The sequence below is a fragment of the Mandrillus leucophaeus genome, unplaced genomic scaffold (assembly GCF_000951045.1).
Source record: "Mandrillus leucophaeus isolate KB7577 unplaced genomic scaffold, Mleu.le_1.0 Scaffold552, whole genome shotgun sequence".
Taxonomy (NCBI): domain Eukaryota; kingdom Metazoa; phylum Chordata; class Mammalia; order Primates; family Cercopithecidae; genus Mandrillus; species Mandrillus leucophaeus.
The window spans coordinates 1,018,281-1,037,549 of record NW_012105942.1 but is presented as its reverse complement, the minus strand read 5'-3'; the positions used below and the strand labels follow the sequence as shown (position 1 = coordinate 1,037,549).

Genomic DNA, 19,269 nt, shown 5'->3' with positions numbered 1-19,269 from the left:
TATAGATTTATAATAATACTAAATTTGAAAATTATATTTTAGTACTTATTAGCAGAAACCTTTTTCTTGTTTATTATATTTTTCTGAAATATAAACTCGAACAACTTATATTTTAAATAATTAGAGTAGAACAGGCAAGATAATGCTAACAGATGGAAAAAAAACTTTCTTAATAGTGAAGGATTCATATGCATTGCCTTCATCTGCTTTTCCTAGAAAAAAACTTGGAAAACAAATGCAGGTGGACACATAGAGATATTTGCCAGGATTTGTTGGTTGGGATTTTGGTATATAGTTATTAAATCCTGAAATGTACAAGGGGATGGTGAACTGTGCTTTAAACAAATTTCCAAAATTGTGGAAATGATTTAAATTCAGTTAATTATTAAGGTATTATAGCTGCTAAAGTATCATTTTAGCTCTTCAACAACTGAGCCCTTTTCCAGCTAAATCTGAAAAATGTGCCAACCCATGTAAATATTTCACAAGTCTTGCCCCTTGCCACAGAGAATTTATACAAGTACTGAATAAATGCAGTCACTGTTGTTTAGTGCCCTGAGAGAAATCATTGCTCTTTCTGAACACTGTCTGTTTTCAGCATTTGTTTGAAACTATGAGGCTATATAACTCTTATATTGCAAAGTTTAGCGTTTAAAAAGAGCAGTAAAACAGCATTTTCTTTGAGGTATACAAACTGTGCTCCAGGAAATCCACCATCTTGTATGGGCAGTTAGTGCAGAGGGTTATAGGAGGTCTGTATCTGAAAACAATGATTTTTACAAGTAAAAACAACAAACATGGCACAGTAATCCATTATTTTTCCCTTTGTGTTTTGGACACCGTAATTCATCAGATGGGTAAGTCATCAAAAGGATTATTGTGTTATTGTGAAAAATAGGAGGCTTTTAATGCCAATACATGACCAGACAGCCAGTGAACTCTTTGATTAGGGCTTATGTTCTCCGTTTTTTCCCCCCAAAGCAAAGCTAGGCTGTAACCTGGCACTGAGCTTTATTTTCTTTGCCCCTCTTTATCAACATACCATTTGTTGTTGTAGTTGACATGTGTTGTATTTTCTTTTCCTGTTTACTTTATAAGTGAGGCTAGAATGATTTAGGTATATAAGCCTCACTTTAAAGTTTGGCAAATTAAAATAAATCCTCTCACGATTACATGGCAAGTGAAAACCGGGATTCAATCTAAAGATCAAATATCAAAATGAAAATCAATGTAGAACACCTGTTCTAGGACAAGGCGTCTCCTCCGAGATTAGAAAATCAAACCCCAAAGAAGACAAATCAGTCATTTAAGAGAACCAACAACCGAGATGCATTTGGGGGTTGAGGAACCAGTGATTTCCTGACGGTGGAAAGTACAATGAACAGGGACATGACTTAGATAGGATCATCAGCGAAGGAAGGCCTGTCGGAGGAAGAACCAGGTGGGTTGAGACATGAAGGATGAGAAGGAGGCAGCCAAGGAAAGGACAAGAGATATTTAAAAATAAAGCATTCCAGGTAGCAGAGGCAGCAACGATGAAGCTATAAGGCAAGGGAGAGCTGAATACAGTCCTGGAACAGAAAGAAGGCAAGTGTAGTCAGATCTTAGGAAGTGGCGGGAGAGGTAAGCCTGGGTCAGGTCATACAGGGCCGTGGAGGCCATGGTGAAGAATGTGGGTTTTATTTATTCCATGTGCTCTAGGAAACCATTGAAGGGTTTGTGTGGGTTTATGTGCACACAAGAGCACAGTGTTATCTTGTTTAAAAAAATCATTTGATGCAAGAGCGCAATTAGATTGAGCGAGGAAGCAGGCAGGCTGGTTAGGAATGGCCCAGGTGAAAGTGATGGTGGTCTTCCCTTTTGTGGGAGTAGGCCAATTAGCCATTTGGTATCTTGGGCTCTGTGCCAGGGCCTACAATCTTCTCAGATGTTTAAGACCTGAATAAATGTATCGGCTCCAAAATACAAGAAACTGCATGCTGAAATTAATAAGTATTTAAAAGTATGCAAAGTCAGCATTTTGTCAACTTTATTTAATAACTTTTAATTTGATATTCATATTTTAATAGCATTACATTTGAAGCCATTTCTAGGTCAGATTTTTGCATTTTGCAAAATTTCCGAGTATGTATAATAGGTGTGTAGAAATCATAATTGTAAGCAAAAGGATTAATCATAGCCATATACTTTCCAAGGGAAAATTATTTAAATCTTGTTAGAAGTTTTTTTTATTAGAAAACAAACCACTGGAGGCCAGGCACTGTGTCTCACACCTGTAACCGCAGCACTTTGGGAGACCGAGGAGGGCAGATCACAAGGTCAGGAGTTTGAGACCAGTCTGACCAAAATGGTGAAGCCCCATCTCTACTAAAAATACAAAAAATTAGCCAGGCGTGGTGGTGCGTGCCTATAATCCCAGCTACTCAGGAGGCTGAGGCAGGAGAATCTCTTGAACCCAGGAAACGGAGGTTGCAGTGAGCCGAGATCGCACCACTGCACTCCAGCCTGGGTGACAGAGCGAGACTGTCTCAAAAACAAAACAACAACAACAACAAAACTGCTGGAAAATAACTATACTTAATGTAAAATGCAAATTTATTCTAATGTTGACTGTGATTTGGTATGGGCATTCCAAGTATGAGTATTTAAGGGCTGGGAAAATCTCCCCAAGGTGAGGTGGTAGAATTAGAAATGGGAAGAACTGGCCACATTTAGAAATATATGCAAGGACTTTGTTGGACTTGTTGGTGTTAAGGGGTGAAGGTAGAGTCCTGGAAGATGTCCATGTTCCCGGTTCAAGCAAATGGGAGCAAATATGAGAAGAGCATTTTGTGAAAAAAGCAGGACTGGGAAAGAATTAAGTTTTGGACAGGGCAGGTGAAGGCTGTGGATTGAGAGGTATTTTGGGATACATGTATTCAAAGTGCTTGAGGCCTCTCAAGCTCAGTATGGTAGCTCACACACAATCCTGCCCTCTTAGAGCTTGCAGTCTAAAGGTGTTTGTGTTGACCAGGCTTCCCTTGGGACATGGAAGCAGAGTAAACTTCATGGTGTCTGTAGAGTACTCTTTATGTAAAGTGAAATGACCTTGTGTAGTTCTGTTGTTTGGGGAGGAGCTACAGATGGACAGAAGTCCTGCCACCTACTACTCTGCCTTGCTAATGTTTGAGGTAGTCTTGGTTTGATCTGCAATATGACAGAATTTTCAATACAATATACATTTCTGCCTATCTCTAGGAGAGAAGAGAGCACAGGAGGGCCAGGTTTTCTGGGATGAGGGAGGTGTCTATGTATAGACTTACCATAGTTCATGTTGAGACATTGAGGAAGGGGATTAAAAAATAAAAAATATAAATATAGAAGTTAAAATCCTTACAATTTACCTTTACTGTCTTTTATTTACTATTTTATCTTTTGAATAGTATTCAAATTAAAGTTTCCTTCATGGAGCAATTCTTAAAACTTATTGGAGCAAGTCATCTTAATAATTGCATAATCATTTGTTGCAATAGATAGATTCAGAAATAAATCAGAGGAGACCAAAGAGTTAAAATACTGCTTACCTCGTAATTCTGTTTGCCTTAACTCTGGTGTTTCAGCTGGTCTTAGAGCTCCTCCTACTGGCCAGTTCCATGATCTGACTATATCCTTCCAATACCTGTGATTTGAGACCCTGGTGTAGTTCAGTGCATTAAAACTCAGAATACTTTCAGAATTTGGTAAACGTTTAAAAATTTGTTTATTTTATATGGTAGGTATTTTCAGACTTCAAGCAATGTCTCTATTCCTGTTCACTGTTTATATGCTTCCTGTTTCTCTCTTTAAGGGGAAAATTTTCCATAAAGTTTACGATTCACATGTCCTAAAATAATCCAGAATTGTCACTCTTTACTAGCTCCGATTGGTGTCATGGACCAAAGTCTTATGAAGGATTTTCCTGATGCTGCTGGGGAGATTTCAGCCTATGGCCCTGGAGTTGTCAGCATTGCCGTGGTACAAGATGGGGACGGCAGGAGGGAAGTGAGAAGCCCAGCTAAAGCCCCACATTTACAGCTCATTGAAGGAAAGGTATGGTAAATTCACACAGGTTGTGGTTTTAAACATTTACTTAACCTAGAGGCTATCTGTTGTATTTTCTGTTTCAGAAATCAAGTATTTAAAATCAGTTGTTCTATGTTCTCTGTTGGTCATTTCTGTTTTCAGATATGCATAGTGGTCTCTAACCTTTATTTGATTGTGGTTCAAAGCAGAATATTTCAATGTAAATTATTTTAATGCAAGTAAGTAATTTACTGGCCTTTTTGACTGTCCTCATAATCACCTTATCTAATTGAGTCCCCAAAGTAGAAAAGCTATGATTATTTGAAATTTATTTTTGATTTGGTCCAAGTAAATTTTAAAATGTAGCTTCTTGATGATTTTAATTATTGACCTGAATTTTTTGATATCACCAAAGATAATCTTTATAAACAAAGGTATTTTTCATTAATAATCTATAATTAATGAAATTCTTAAGAAAGGGTAATTGTTTTGTGAATAGAGAGTGAGAATATGATGTGTTGCTTTTGGCTTTATCTTGTGCGTACACCATAGTGAAATGGAGAAGTAACCCATATTGTGTTCTCAAATGTGTCACTGTTATCTTTTGTTACCTTGGGCAGTAACATCACTTGAATATTGATTTGAGAAGCCTTTGAATTCAGATCTCTTTTCTGTGTCTGCACAAAGTGACTTTTTTTTTTTTTTTGCATGTAACATTGGAAGTAAGCACAGATAAAAACAAATGAATCCATCATACTGATTCATAGTGTTTTCTATTTTATTTTATTTTTTATTTTTTTGAGATGGAGTTTCCCTCTTGTTGCCCAGGCTGGAGTGCAATGGCTCGATCTCAGCTCACTGCAACCTCTGCCTCCCAGGTTCAAGCAATTCTCCTGCCTCAGCCTCCTAAGTAGCTGGGATTACAGGTGCCTGCCACCATGCCCAGCTAATTTTGTATTTTTAGTAGAGACAGGGTTTCGCCATGTTGGTCAGGCTCATCTTGATCTCCTGACCTCAAGTGATCCACCTGCCTCAGTCTCCCAAAGTGCTGGGATTGCAGGTGTGTGAGACACTGAGCCCGGCTGTATAGTGTTTTCTAAATTTTAACTTTGAAAATTTTAAAGACATAAATGTATAAAGACTTGCTAGATGATGTGGCTGCCAGTGCCTCAGGTATTCCTGCTCTGATAGCCTCTGAGGCCCAGCATGGAGAAGGTCTTAGAGACCAACCACCACATGGGCCCAGTCTCGTGCCACAAGGTCAAGTGCTACTTGTATAGCAAGTGACATCAAATCATCAACATTCCATTGTTAAAGAATTTGTGACTGTCATATGGAAAAACGATTTGGTTGGGAATTCAGTTTAAAATAACAGAAATTATGTCCAACAAGGTTTCTTTCAATTGCTGACAAGTTGTCAGGATAGTTTTTTAAAATTTTTGCTAACAAGGCACCCAGGAGAGTGACTGCTTACATCGGAAACAGAAGAGCTCAGCATTTCAGAATATCTCTGTTCCATTTTGCCTAGTTAACTTGACATATCTTGTTATTTTCCTTAAACAATGAAAAAGATCTTTTAAATTTTAAAGGAAATCCTGCTTGTCTTCAGCAAACAACTGGGTACACTGGTATTTTTGCTAATGCTTTGAGTATCTGTCAGCAACCAGGTTTAAAAGTAAATAATGCTGTTTGAGTTTCATGGGATTTATTTGCAATCAGTTTGAAAATAATTAAATGAGTCAATATGTATAAATTTTATGTGACACAAGTAGTCTAGTCTTTTTAAAAATGGGTCATTTAATTCATTTCTAACTACACTGTGTTAATATAATCCCTTCTTTAAAGTAAAAGTTTTCACTAACTACTCATTTTTTCTTTTGTCCTCTTTCTCTCTTGCATCTGTTTTTCCTTTGGTTGTATCCGTTGTGTAATTTCATATTCAATCATGGGTTTGCACTTGAGAATAGACTGTTTCCATATGCCCACCTTCACCTCTCATCCACCGTGCTTCATCTTTTTCCCCAAACCTATTGCCTGTCCCTGAAATGGACTTGCTTTCAGACATTTCAGAGGAAGACCCCTTTGGGGAGGCTGACCAGATCACACTAGACAGCTTAGAGCACCTTTCCACAGGTGAAACATCCGAGCAGGGGGATTCTGAAGTTGCTATGCCTGATTTGGTCTTGGATTCTGCCATAGGCCCTTCTCAGCCTGAATGCCCTTCTCCCATCCATGGGAAGACTCTTAAAGCAGCTGACAACAGTGATTCTGAGTTTGGTTACTTCTCCTTCAGTTTCTCCAAATGTTTTCCCTCTGGCTTCCCCTCCCTTCTTGATGAAGATGGATATCTTGCTTTCCCCAGCCTCCCCAAGGTCTGGGTCTCCTTCCTCCCCGCTGGTGTGCAGCACTATGTCCCAATCACCTCCCCTTCATTCATTCCTTCCCTTATCCTCATCTTTGGGCTACTTCTGTCTGCTTCTCAGTCAGTTCCTTTTTCTCTTGCCTTTTCCCTTCCTCTGGCTCTATGCCTCTGCTGTCTGGAGGCTAAAGCCGCCTCCTTTAATGTTTCTTATGACTGTGACTTGAATGACAAACTAGAGGAAGAGGAAGTAGTTGCTGGCATGCCCACATAAGTTCAGTTTGTGGAGTCAACACAATACACTTTATCTTAAACCCTTCCTAACATAGAGTGTAAATGTGTGCATACGTTTCACCACTGATTACCCTCAACATAGTAATACCTGCATATTTTCACACACACAATGTTTTAGTGCATGAGAAATAAGTGTAGACACTTCTCCTTCATTGATACCGTTGACCAGGTCCACACATTCTAAGTTTGGAGCAAAATTGTAGGATTATTTTACAAATATCTAGCTCAAACTAGATTTGTAACAGAAGGTGTAGGGGAGGAGGGAACCTGTATTGCCCGTAACAATCCATACAGGGTCTCTCCATTTTGCAAACAGATATTAATGCTGTTCCTTTAGGATGGAACATTTTTGTTTTGATATAGAACTTAGGATGCAGTGGACATAACTGTTCTTGACGTATCTTAGTAGAAGTCCTTAGTACTATTATTTCTCTTGTTGGAAACCCAAATGTGTTCTTGCATCTATGAGGATGTATCTGTAACCTTTACTCCTGATATTTGTAAGTCTCATATCAAAAGCTCCTTATCTCCCTATTATTGTAGTATTTGGAGACCAGATGAATTTTAGCTAGTTTTTTTTTCTAACCTTAAATTATGTAATTATATATAAGAGTCACTGTAGGGTATTTTATAAGGAAGGTACTATTCTGTTGTCTTTAACAAATGTATGTGAAAAGTGACACATGGCTTTTTTTGAATATTTAGACTATATAACACTAAGATTGGGCCTCTTAGTGCTCCTTTATTTAAATAGGTGTTTGGTTTGAGGATTTTTACCCCTATATAAGGCAAATTTTTTTCAAGTATCCTACCTCTGTGCTACTAAGTCAGCATTAACATGTATAATATATTTTTGATTATTTTGTTAAATGTGGCCTGGTGATTTAGTGCCTCATATTCTGTGGACACTACCACTACACAGAGTAAATGACAAATTTAGAGCAAACCTAAAGAAAAATGTAAAGATAATGCAGTGAGTGTGCATTGTAGGAGAAACCACAATTGTTAAAAAGTTTACCTGAGGAATATCAAAGATCAACATTTTAGGGAATTAAGTGTTGACCAAGGAGTTGGAAGATGTTTCTTAACAGATGATTGAATGTCTCATTTTTCACATCTGATAAAGACTCTGAGCTCCTTGCTTACCTCTGAAAAATACTATGAGTGGTTAAAAAGGAAAGCCTTTTGAACTCTCAGATTTAACACTATCATCCTAATAAAGAAGGAAAAGGATATATATTAGAAATTAACCTGTAAAGGTTAAATGATTTGCCTTTGATAAGGGAGTCAATATTTGTATTCTCACCATTTTTTCCATTGAGTCAAAATTCAGTCAGTGTTTGTTAGTTTTAAACTTCTACATTCATTCTTTTGAATCATCAGATATTGAGAAATGTCCAACTATGAAAAGCTGTTCTTGTTTAAAGAATTTTATGTAAGTGGTTATATTTCAAAGATTATTTTTAATACCCACCATTTTAATATGAAACTAGTTAAACAAGCCAATCCCCCACCCCCAGCCAGGAAAGAAATTCATATTTAACAAACTGAATCAGAGGTTGAACATTTGTTTACCAATATAAAGCTAAAAACAAATTTAACATCATTATGCTTTACCCCATCACTAGTTGCTTTAGACATTTCAAATTAGAACAGATTGAATTATGCCATTTTTGCACTCTCATATTTTTGTTCCTGAGTACAAAATATTCAAAAGCAGAGCATAATCTAGGGACTGAGAAAGAGTGAAGCTTCCATCCTCCATTCCACCTTTGCAAAGGATCATTTCCATCATTGGTACAACACTGTAGGTGAAGAAAGACCAAAGTGGCTTAATATGCTGCATCTTCTGAGGGCCTCCCAATAAAGGTTGGTAACACTGGTTCACCATTTAAGTTCAAATACAACTTCTTTGCACTGATGGTAGAGTTTCCACTAATACTCCCCTTCTTTCTGGCCGTTTGCTGTGTGACTTTTCAGGCGAAGATGGAAGAAGAGGAAACACAGCTGGAAGAGGTGGCTGAGTTTTCCCTAAAGTTAAACATCTCATGGCTGCTGCCTGCCTTTAGTATTGTGGGGGGAGGGTCCACGCTCAGGGTTTATTTGTGAGTTGTGCTTGTTGTGGCTTTAAGTTCATAAGATTTGTATTCCTCTTTTATTTTAATGTCTTAGACTGTCGAACTCTGGGTCATTTTGGTGCTTGCTGATTGATACACTTATGTTTATTTGCCTTTTCCCCCCTGTGTGTGATTTAATTTCACAGAAAAATTCCTTGAGAGTAGAAGGGGATAATATTTATGTCAGACATAGCAATTTAATGTTGGAGGTTTGTATAATCTAAGAAAACAACTCTGTCATAATGGCTGCCCGGCTGCTGTGGACGGGAGGTCACGCCTAGGCTGGCCGGCAATGTTCTTCGAGCACGGTGCATGCAGTGCATGGGGGAATTCAACTTGGGAGTGCATGTTACCAGCCTGACGGTGTTCCTTTCAGGTGGCTTAGGCAGGACTGTATCTACTAGAAGTTCTCAAAGTGACAAGTGGGAAAAAAAAAGTTTAGTCAAATGAATCAAGTTTTTATCCAGTACTTTTGAAGTTGTTCTACAAGTAAACCTATTCTCTCCTAAAGGGTTAACTCTAAGGCATCAGCCTGAAGTAACACAGTCTCATCCTTAATATATATTAACCAGAACAGAGATTTGTGTGTTGATCTGGCATTGAGTCATTTGACTCTTGATCTTGATCTGTGCCCACTTTTTTTGGTTTTTTTTTGGTTAAAATCCGTGATTGGGAATGTGGTCCACTTTCAGTATTCTGTTTCAGAATATGCTAATTAAAGGAATTATTTTAATTAGAACAAGCAAAAGTGAGAGAGAAGGAAAGGAGGAAAAGAAAGCCCAATCACCCAATTAGGGATGTAAAATATGTTCCCCATGTCACATGAGAACATTTTTTCCCCCTTCTTATTTTACAGTAGTATGTGGCAATGTATTCAATGGAGAACTGCAGCTCTCAGTAATCTGACTAATCTGTTTGGTTGCTTTTGGCAGCTTGATAACTGATGGAAATATACTTTTGCTTAACTTACTAAAATGCTGTACAGTGTAATAAGTAACATTGCTTTGAACCAATGCAAGAAATGTGCCTGATCTCAAGCCACAGTCATTTTTCCATGCCATGCAAAGATTTTTAGATTTTCATGAGTTTTTGCAAATGGCTATAGAAGCTCATAGATGAGCTACTATGCTTGTGCATGAATATGGAATATCTAATTTTATTGGTTGCATGACCTGTTCCTTAAAGTGGGATGAAAGCTATAATCCACAGGTGGCCCTATGATTTTTGAAATATAAATAAATATTTAAAATTTGGTTAAAACCATTTCCTGAACACTAATTACCTTTTATTCCCACAAATACTATTTATCAGAGCCAGTCAGAAAAATTTCCACAAATACCATTTAATGGGGCCTCTCCCATGAAAATGGACCTGGTAGTTTTTCTTGCATATTTGTCTGGATAAGGACCATCTGGCAATTGCAGAGGCTAGACCCCACTTTTGTGCTTGGCAAATACGTGAGACCAGTCTGTGGTTCATTTTTTTTTCATAAAGAGGCTAAACAGAAGCAGCCTCTGGAAGCAGTAGTTTTTATTCCTTAGGAATTAAAAGCCACCACTGGAATTTCCTGAAAACAAACACACAAAAAAATCCTTGACTTTTCCAGTTGGGGGATGAGTCTGGTCTGGCTTTTTCTTCCAGCCAGTGTGCTTCTGAGTCTCTACCTTTCTCTATTTTGTACTTGATTTACTATGTTTACAGGATGCAATTTTATGAGTAGTCCTAATCAGAAAGGTAAATTTGCCGGAACAAAGTCATAGTCTGAATTTCAAATCCAGGTACTGGAAGGAAGTGTTATTAGCCATTTTGATGATCAGTTCCATGTCATCTTCCTAATAATGTAAATAATTATTCCTTTAAAAATCCTAAACAGAGAAGAAATCAGAATCCTTTAAAATGTAAATCATTGAAGAAGTATGCATTGACTTTATTTGCAAATTTTGATGAGTTCATGAACTTATTCCTAGATAATAATATGGCTTTAGAGACTTGGCATTTTTCTTGCTTTACTATGGTTTTTTTAAATCATAAGTTTGCTTTGTTTTATTTTTTGGTTTTATTTTTGTCCTACTGGGTTTTTTCCTTTTGGATTTTTTCCCCCCTTTGTTACGTTACATATTGCTAGGAACTGGATAAGGCCCAGGAGGACATACTGAAACATCAGGCTAGCATTAGTGAACTCAAGCGCAATTTTATGGAATCCACACCTGAGCCGCGCCCTAATGAATGGGAAAAACGACGTATCACACCTCTGTCCCTACAGACACAAGGGGTATGTCATTAGCTATTTGTTGGCTCTGTCTTACTCCAGTTGTTCAATAAAACTTATGTTGTTAATCTCCTATGTTGATTCTAGGGAAGTTATAAAATGTTCCCATTTAATTATTTTATGTAATTACTAACAACTTTTTAAATACTAAATATTTATTAACAGTGTAATAGTTATTGGCCTAGTTCTTAGGTAAATTGCATGAGTTTCAAAATACTTTTGAAGTAGTTTCAGGATAATTTCGCTATTTTACTCAGGTAAATTGGTAGTAGTAATGAATTGTTATATAGGACAATTTAGAAACTAACATACTATATTTAATAAGCTTTTTAGTTACTGATATCTGAAATAGGGAAATTTACTTAATATAAATAAATAATAAATAAAGGACTATAGACTATCTTTGAGTGGTTTAAGGTTATTACTGTGAGGAAAATGAGTTTAACTTAGCTTTAAAGACTGATGAGCCCTGTTGAAAACTTGAAAAATATTATACATAATACAACTTAATATTGAAACTTCCTAGTAAGGAAATGTTAGAATTGTGTTTTTAAAATGGTTTTTCAATCATAACATTTCTCCTCACTTACTCTATTTCTTTTCATGGTTTACTTCTCCCCACCACTGGTATGAGTACATATTGCCTTCAGGATATATTCTCAATATATTTCTCCATTCGTTGTCATCTGCCTCTGTGCCTGTATGATTCTTCCAAATCCCTCCTCTTACTGACCAAGAACTTCCATGGGCTCATTTATCATACTTGAGCAGACAGTGATCATACTATATTTAATCTGTAGTTTAAAAAATGGTATAAAGATGTTACCCTACAATTTCATCTTTTTCCTTTCAGCATCAAGTCTGACTTGAATGTCGCCAAATTGTAGACATTGATTTAGATATTCTACTGCTATTTTTATTCACCTTTCCTTAAAAAGAAAAGCTGTTAGTTGCTTTAAATTTCTAAGTTTGTGCCATTGAAAAAGAAAGCTCTTTAAGAACAGATGAGCAAAAAGAATTGCTGAACTGAAACACAGAACTTTTGAAAATATTAAGACATGCATGGTAGAGTCTTATGAAGTTGGATACAACTTCAGTTCTTAGTTTCAGATTTTTCTGAAGATGATAAAAAATGTAAATTTCAGTAGTCCATTCGAGAATGTTGTGTTTTCTGGAGGTGTCTGATGCCATGCCAAGGCTTTCACCTTCCATTATGTGCCGCTTCTCTTGGTGTGTGTCATTGGCCCACACAGGGTCAGTGTTTTATGTTTGTGTTGCTATAGGTGTAATGTATGTGTCTTATTTGTTGATTATGTCTATTGTTTAAAACAATAGAGAAAAGGAGACCATCTTTTCAAGGATATTTTATCCGTGAAGGAGAAGTACCTGATGCCGACAACACGGACAGTTGAAGAAAAAGCTCAGGAGACAGACAAGGTGTTCACCTTGCACCCTTGGATCTACTCTTGCTTTTTCCCCTTTTCCTTTTGTTTCTATCCACAGCCATAAGATTTCTTTTTTCCTGTGTGTCATACTAAAATTTTTTTGAAATGATTTTTGAGCATTTAAAAAGTTAAATCCCCTGTGTATAGAAGCATAGGATTGTTGGATGAGAAATACCATGTTGCAGAAGCACTTGAAAAGTCAAAATTTGAAATACAGAAACATCCACCAATTTAGGTGATAAGTGATTCCTAATTTGATGTATGTGGCTGACAGTCGGGAAACTGATTTCATGTGAAAATGCACTGTTTGTACAATACTTAAACGCAGGCTGTGTTGTTAAAATAACCACGTATGTACCTTAGATTATGAGTTTACTAATTACATATGGAAACCTTTTGAGTTTTCATTTGTAAGATTTTTAATGGGAATAAAGATTTTGATGCACCATAGCAGCCCCTCATCTCTCTCTCTGCTCCTGCATGTGTGACATTTCTGACATTGGTGAGGAAGTTCGCTTTCCATTGCCTTTACATCCTCATTCTTCTCTTTCTACTGATTTTACTTAGTCAGGTGGTCAGTCTATTTGCTGGGACTAGAGAGCTTGGAGTCTAGTGGAGGAGACATGGAAATTGTTAATTAGAAAAGTGTCCCTTTTTTTTATTTTTTGAGATGCAGTCTTGCACTTTCGCCCGGGTTGGAGTGCAATGGCGCGATCTCGGCTCACTGCAACCTCTGCCTCCTGGGTTCAAGCAACTCTCCTGTCTAGCTGGGATTACAGGTGCCCGCCACCATGTCTGGCTAATTTTTTGTGTGTTTTTAGTTGAGACGGGATTTCACTATGTTGACCAGGCTCGTCTTGAACTCCTGACCACGTGATCTGCCCTTTTCAGTCTCCCAAAGTGCTGGGGATTACAGGCGTGAGCCACCACACCCGGCCGGTGATTAGAAAATTTTCTAATTGGTACTTAGAAAGTTTCAGACACTAAGAAGTAAATGTTAAGAAGGTGAAATACAGTGTTGTGTTAGGAGGGGATTAGGAAGACGGTTTTGTCATTGTGGTCAGGAGGAGATGGCATTTGAGTTGAAACCTTAATGATGACCAGGTGGACATGTGAAAATGTATCCACGTGTAAGGAAGAGCCACAACACAGGAACTGAAAGACCAAGTGACATGGGCCTGGTGAGCATGGGGCAGCATGAAGGAAGGAAAATTCAAAGAGGTTAGACCCTAGGTCATATCACGGTCTTAAAGACCATGCTAACAGTTTGGAATTGTACAATAGGAGTGATGGGAAAGCATTGGAGAGTTTGAAGGTGAGTAGTGGCAGAATCCCACCTGTGTCTGACAGGCGTCCCCCTGGCACTGGATGAGGAATAGATTATAGGGGCTGTGAATGAGAGCAGAGATTATTAATAAGGAAACAGTGATTCCCTTCCACAAGGTAGATTCTATTAATTAGTAGAGAGTATTTATCAGAACACATAGTGGGGTTGGGGAAGGAGGCAAAATAAGTAGGAATAAGGAGTTCGTGGTCTAGTTGAGATGAAATATTTTCAGAACATTGCAAAGGAGAAAGACAATGTCATGAAGCTAAACCAAGTGACAGATTTATATACTTTGAAGGTTAGCCTGAAACCAAAGCGAATTAGACTCCATGTGTACAATGAGGACTTTAATATCACATGCTTTGAAATATTACGTATTTGTGATAACCTGTCCTCCAGAAGCAATCACATGGTATCATTCGATCAAATTTAAAGTGATGTCCTTGGATTTTTGCAGTAGGAAACTTTGACATTTTAGTGGAGATGTTTAAAATTATTATCATTTTTCTGGATCTCATGTTTTAGGAATGTACAGTATAAAATATCTTGTCATAGAAGTCACATTAAAGTGATGTTAATGTGAAATTTAAATCTGGAAAAGCCCCCAAATGGTTTATCTGTACTTGAAGTTACTAGTTTTTCTGTTCTTTTCCTCCAATATATGCAGGAAAATACGTACTTTTTTGACATACATATAGATTGTTCTTACTACAATCGTCCATTCATCCGTTTGCCCAACAAACATTTATCGACCACCTGCATTGTATCTTTTTTTTTTCCTTCAAATAACATACTACTATTAGTTGAAAGTATATGAGCATTTGTCTACCGGAGTGTTTTGACTTTACTGGAGTACCTTTTCAATTTCTGTCTTTGTCATATCTTCATTTTACTGTTAATTCTGCAGGAGTTCTCCTTTATCTTTGAATTGTAATTCTTACTGAAAGTAAAATTTAAAAAATTATGCATAAGTATATAATTTGACAGTTTTTCCAAATTTCTATAATATGGATTTTTATAGTTTTTTTTAAAAAGCATTAATAGTTTCTTTAAAAAAAAAAAAATTGAATTTCCAAAGTGGCTGTGGTTTGAATTTGAACAATTTTGAGAGTAGAGCAGAAAATTGGAAACCAAGTCATTTAATCTTTGATGGGTAAATAACTATTGTAAATTTCTTAAAGCTTTTACCTGGTTAGTGAATTGTTTATAAACTGAAGTGCATTGGTAGTTATACCCATTGATAGGATTGTCACTATTCACTTATAATCTGATATGAGAATGGAGTGAAGTTACAGTTGGCAGACCAGAGCTTGTGTTGAACTCTGAACATACCTATGGGAAAGCATGATATTTAGGGCAAAAACATAAACAGCTTAAGAATGGAGTTTTGTAAAATATTTACCTTTGGTTCTAATTTGTGTCTGTGTCACTAGATAATAGACTTGGTCTGGTGAAAAAAAAATAGACTAAATAAAATACTTTGATAAAAACAAAAACTCTTGTAATCCTCTTAACGTGTTGTACAAATTATGATGACTTAAATTTACATAGACTATTTTCTCCTGAGTCTAAGAGATTTTTATACATTGAGTTGTAAGGTACTTTTGAAGGTATAGCATTGAATAATGAAATGTGTGGCATTTCTTTAAGCTCACCAGTGATCTCTCACTGGGAAGGGCACCCCACCCATCCCCACTTCCCCTAGGGATGGTGTAATCATAGAGATGGTAATGAAGCTAAATCAGTCCAGAAGCTTTTTTCTCTGCTGAATATTGCAAATGCCTACTCACCTCACTCTCCTCACCTGACTGTCTGCACTCCTCACCCTTCTTAGCTTACAGTATGAGAGGACCCCTCTGGAGTGTCATTGATTTTTCTTTAAGATTTCTAAATAGTGGCTGGATGCGGTGGCTCACACCTGTATTCCCAGCACTTTGGGAGGCCGAAGAGGGTAGATCACCTGAAGTCAGGAGTTTGAGACCAGCCTGGCCAACATGGCAAAACCCCGTCTTTACTAAAAATACAAAAATAAGCTGGGTGTGGTGCCTCATGCCTGATAATCCCAGCTACTGGGGAGGCTGAGGCAGGAAAATCACTTAAACCTGGGTGGTAGAGCTTGCCGTGAGCCGAGATCACTTCACTGCACTGCAGCCTGAGCAACAGAGCGAGACTCTGTCTCCAAAAAAAAAAAAAAAAAAAATTTCTGAATAGTGGGGTTTATTGGGAGTTATTCTCACACTTCTGACATGAGGGACTTCATGGTGACTCTTGAGTACTGACACTTCAAGTTTCTGAGGACAGTTGTCCCTCAGGCAGGTTAGGAGCCATTGTTTAAGAGCCAGACACAGCAAAGTTAAATTTGCTTTCATCGTTTTTAGGGAGAAATAATTTTCACGTTGCTCGTTGAGCTTTCAACACTGAGTTTGTCTTCCTGTTTTGAATTGTTTTTCTTTACCTGTTTCTTTTTGCAAAAAAAAAGGGGCAGGGTAATTTATTCTGTGGCATATTTAGCATGCCTGAGGGAATGAATGTGGTCCGCTGTCAGAATGTTTGTTGTACAGAGAGTTAAGGTGGTATGGAGGAGGGAGGAGATTGTAGGAGCTGGAGTGGTAAGAAAGGCCTTACAGAAAGTACAGACTATGAAGTGGGCCTCAGGGAGGTTAGAAAACTGGAAAGGACCAGAGTGTGCAGAGAAGGGCAAAGAAGGGTCTTGGAGGCAGGAGAGGGAGGACTGCCCAAGCTCTAACACAAGAATAAGCATTTCAAGTGTAGGGGCCACTGAAGAGGCCATTCCGTGCAGAAAAAGGCCAAGGAACTACCTCAAGAATATGTGAAATGGCGTTTGGGTGGGTCGGTTGTGCTCAGTTGTTGATCAACCAAGCAATTTTCCCTGGTTTCTGTAGGTCGCAACTATCAAAGATTCTCAAGCAGGGTGGAAAAGCTGGCGCTCACAAACCTCTGCATAAGCCTGCTGCAGAATCTATCAGAATTCTCATCTTTCTTTCATTTTATGCTGTTCTGTTGTTCTTTCTTGTGTAACCTTTCCTTTCTTTCAATAGGTCACTGCTGTCTGTTCTGACTTATTGCTAATTCTTTGCTCTTCCTTTTCTGACCTCTCTAGAGCCTAGAAGAGGAGATAACATCAATTTTGTTTAGTGAAAAGGGCTTTTCTGATAGCATGAAAGCCACCTTCACTTCAGCCACCACTTGGACAGCAGAGGGCGCTGTTGTGAGCGCTAATGCACCTTCTGAAAAGCTTTCTTCCTCGCCCTTCTCACACTTGCTTGAGGTGCATTTTACTTTGTTTCCCCTGTTACTAAAAGCCACATATGAGAGAGATTTTCATTTTTTAAATATTCAGGCACCATTCCCTCCAGTGCTTTCATTGGTGAAATTAATTCTTCCTGGGAGAAACATTCAAGAAACAATGACTGATTTGGAACATGAAGAAAAGATATAGATTGGATGTTTCTCCTGCTTCTTTGGTCAAATAAAAAAAAAATCTGCCTAAATTCAGAGAATAATTTAAATCATTAAGTTCCAGAGTCTGAGCTGTTAAGCAGAGGGAAACCCTCAACAAGATAGAAACCAAGTATGCTTTGCAGAGTTGACATTTTCAAAACCCCAAATTTCAGGCATCCTCTGATGGCGTGTTATTTTTAAAATTCTGTTTATATGGAAAAATCTGAAGTGCCTCCCACGCACCATGAGATAATTGTTTTTGAATGACCCTAAGGAATTCCCTGAACTTGGGCAGAACCTATCCAGCCCATTGAGGTTAAAATATAACAGTAATAGGAATTCACTGACCTGTAATAATAATGAAATGTGTGTTTCAGAAATGTTCTGGTCACTGGATATCTTTATTATATGTAGTCACGGTTAAACGTTACCTGTTTATCAAAATAGATTGAGAGTTTTTTTAGTTTAATATCTAAAAACCTCTTGAGTTTTCAATAAAACTGGAACGATAACTGTCTTCTGTTAGTAATGTGATTTACATGGTATTAATTTGGATCAATGAAAGCATGCCCTTACCATGTGTTTAAGAATAATAGGGCAGGTCCAAGAGAGTTTGTGAGTAGATGTTGACAGTGCTGCAGAGACGTGTGTGTGTGATGTTAGGATCTTCAGCTCATGGTGTCCATGTGTCTGGGACAGATGAACACAGCCCTGCTATCTGTTATAGGCTCCAGTCCAGTTAGTACCTTGGCAACTTCACAACAATATCCAGAGGGCTCAGTGGTGCGGTGCCCTTCTCCATCCAGAATGGAGTCACTTTCATGAATAAACAGGGCTCCGGGCTCTAGCCGAATTATTTTTAAGTTAGATCATAGGCAATAGGACCACCTAGAAGTCAAAAAGTTGGCCATGCTTGAGTTGTATCATTGTAAAGCAAACTTTTTGTGTGAGAAAAATGTGAAGCTTTAAAAACTCCTCTGTACAAAAAGGTTTCCACTCTAGTTAATAATACCATAACATAGTAATTTGTTACTAATGTATTCAGTCAACAGATATTTATTGAACATTTAGGTACTATGTTACTCAACTGGGGTAAATTAATTTACTCCCAAGAAGTAGATGTCTGCGGAGATAGGAGTGAACATGTCAAATAATAAACTTGACTCATTTTAGATTTCAAAGATGCTAGTAGAGGAGCTAAATTGTAAGAAAAAACGCTTGGAGCCGCCATTGACATCCACCCTATTGTATAATGTAGCCTTTGCTGACCTATGATACGAATTGGAATGTTAATAACCATTTCTGAAATGAACATTTTCACATTAGTAGCCTTCTGAGGCCAACTATAATTTTGCCAATTAAAACTTTTTTTTTTTTAAAGAAAACCAGCAAAAAATAAAAGTGCCATCTCCTTGGTGCTATGTTCATTTAAGAATCAGGGTTCCAGACTAGACTTTACAGTCTGATTAAAACCAAAACTGTTGACTAGGTTTTAAAAGTTACATTTTTTTCTTTAAAATGATGAGTCAGCTTTGGTATAATTCAATTTTTGTAAACTGTTTTAACTACATAGGTAGAGCTTATATAGGTATATGTACAATAAAAGCATTTTACTTCTTTGGGAGGATGCTGGCTGTTTTTGTGTCTTTTTGTAAGCCCTTTGGCATTTGTCTTGATTGTCCTCTATGTGACCTTGAGCAGGTTTCTGTAGATGTTGATTCTTGCTGTTTTGTCTTTGCAGTGTCAGATGTTTGTTTCAGTGGTTGTTGAGGTAAAACTGTATTGATTTTGTGTCCTTGGTTGCTTCTTGTTCCGCAGACACGTGCTCCTGAGTCAGAAGGGCCTTGCACTGGAGCCAGGGATGCTGTTAAGGTTCTCCCCTTTTTCCATGTTAACACCATCGCCTCACGTTTCTCATTGCCCTCACGTTTGCCCCGCTTCCCTTTCAGTCAGCT

At 37.6% G+C, this 19,269-nt stretch overlaps 2 protein-coding genes across 3 annotated transcripts in view; both read left to right on the top strand.

Annotated features, from left to right (window-relative positions):
- LOC105552377 (band 4.1-like protein 2) overlaps positions 1-19,269 on the top strand; it is a 179,187-nt gene that overhangs the window by 130,612 nt on the left and 29,306 nt on the right. The window contains exons 12-16 of one of the 2 annotated variants that reach the window (XM_011998023.1): positions 3,896-4,068; positions 8,958-9,020; positions 10,937-11,083; positions 12,416-12,517; positions 19,133-19,186. In XM_011998023.1, the coding sequence (XP_011853413.1) occupies positions 3,896-4,068; positions 8,958-9,020; positions 10,937-11,083; positions 12,416-12,517; positions 19,133-19,186 (539 nt within the window). The remainder of the gene's footprint in view (positions 1-3,895; positions 4,069-8,957; positions 9,021-10,936; positions 11,084-12,415; positions 12,518-19,132; positions 19,187-19,269) is intronic. The other variant, XM_011998024.1, reaches the window with a different exon arrangement.
- LOC105552376 (band 4.1-like protein 3) lies at positions 6,005-7,988 on the top strand. Its single transcript, XM_011998022.1, has one exon. The coding sequence runs from the start codon at positions 6,087-6,089 to the stop codon at positions 6,672-6,674; it is 588 nt and encodes a 195-aa protein (XP_011853412.1). The 5' UTR covers positions 6,005-6,086; the 3' UTR covers positions 6,675-7,988.

Excerpts from the sequence above, each read along its gene's own strand:
- LOC105552376 (XM_011998022.1), top strand. The coding sequence starts at position 6,087 with ATGGACTTGCTTTCAGACATTTCAGAGGAAGACCCCTTTGGGGAGGCT.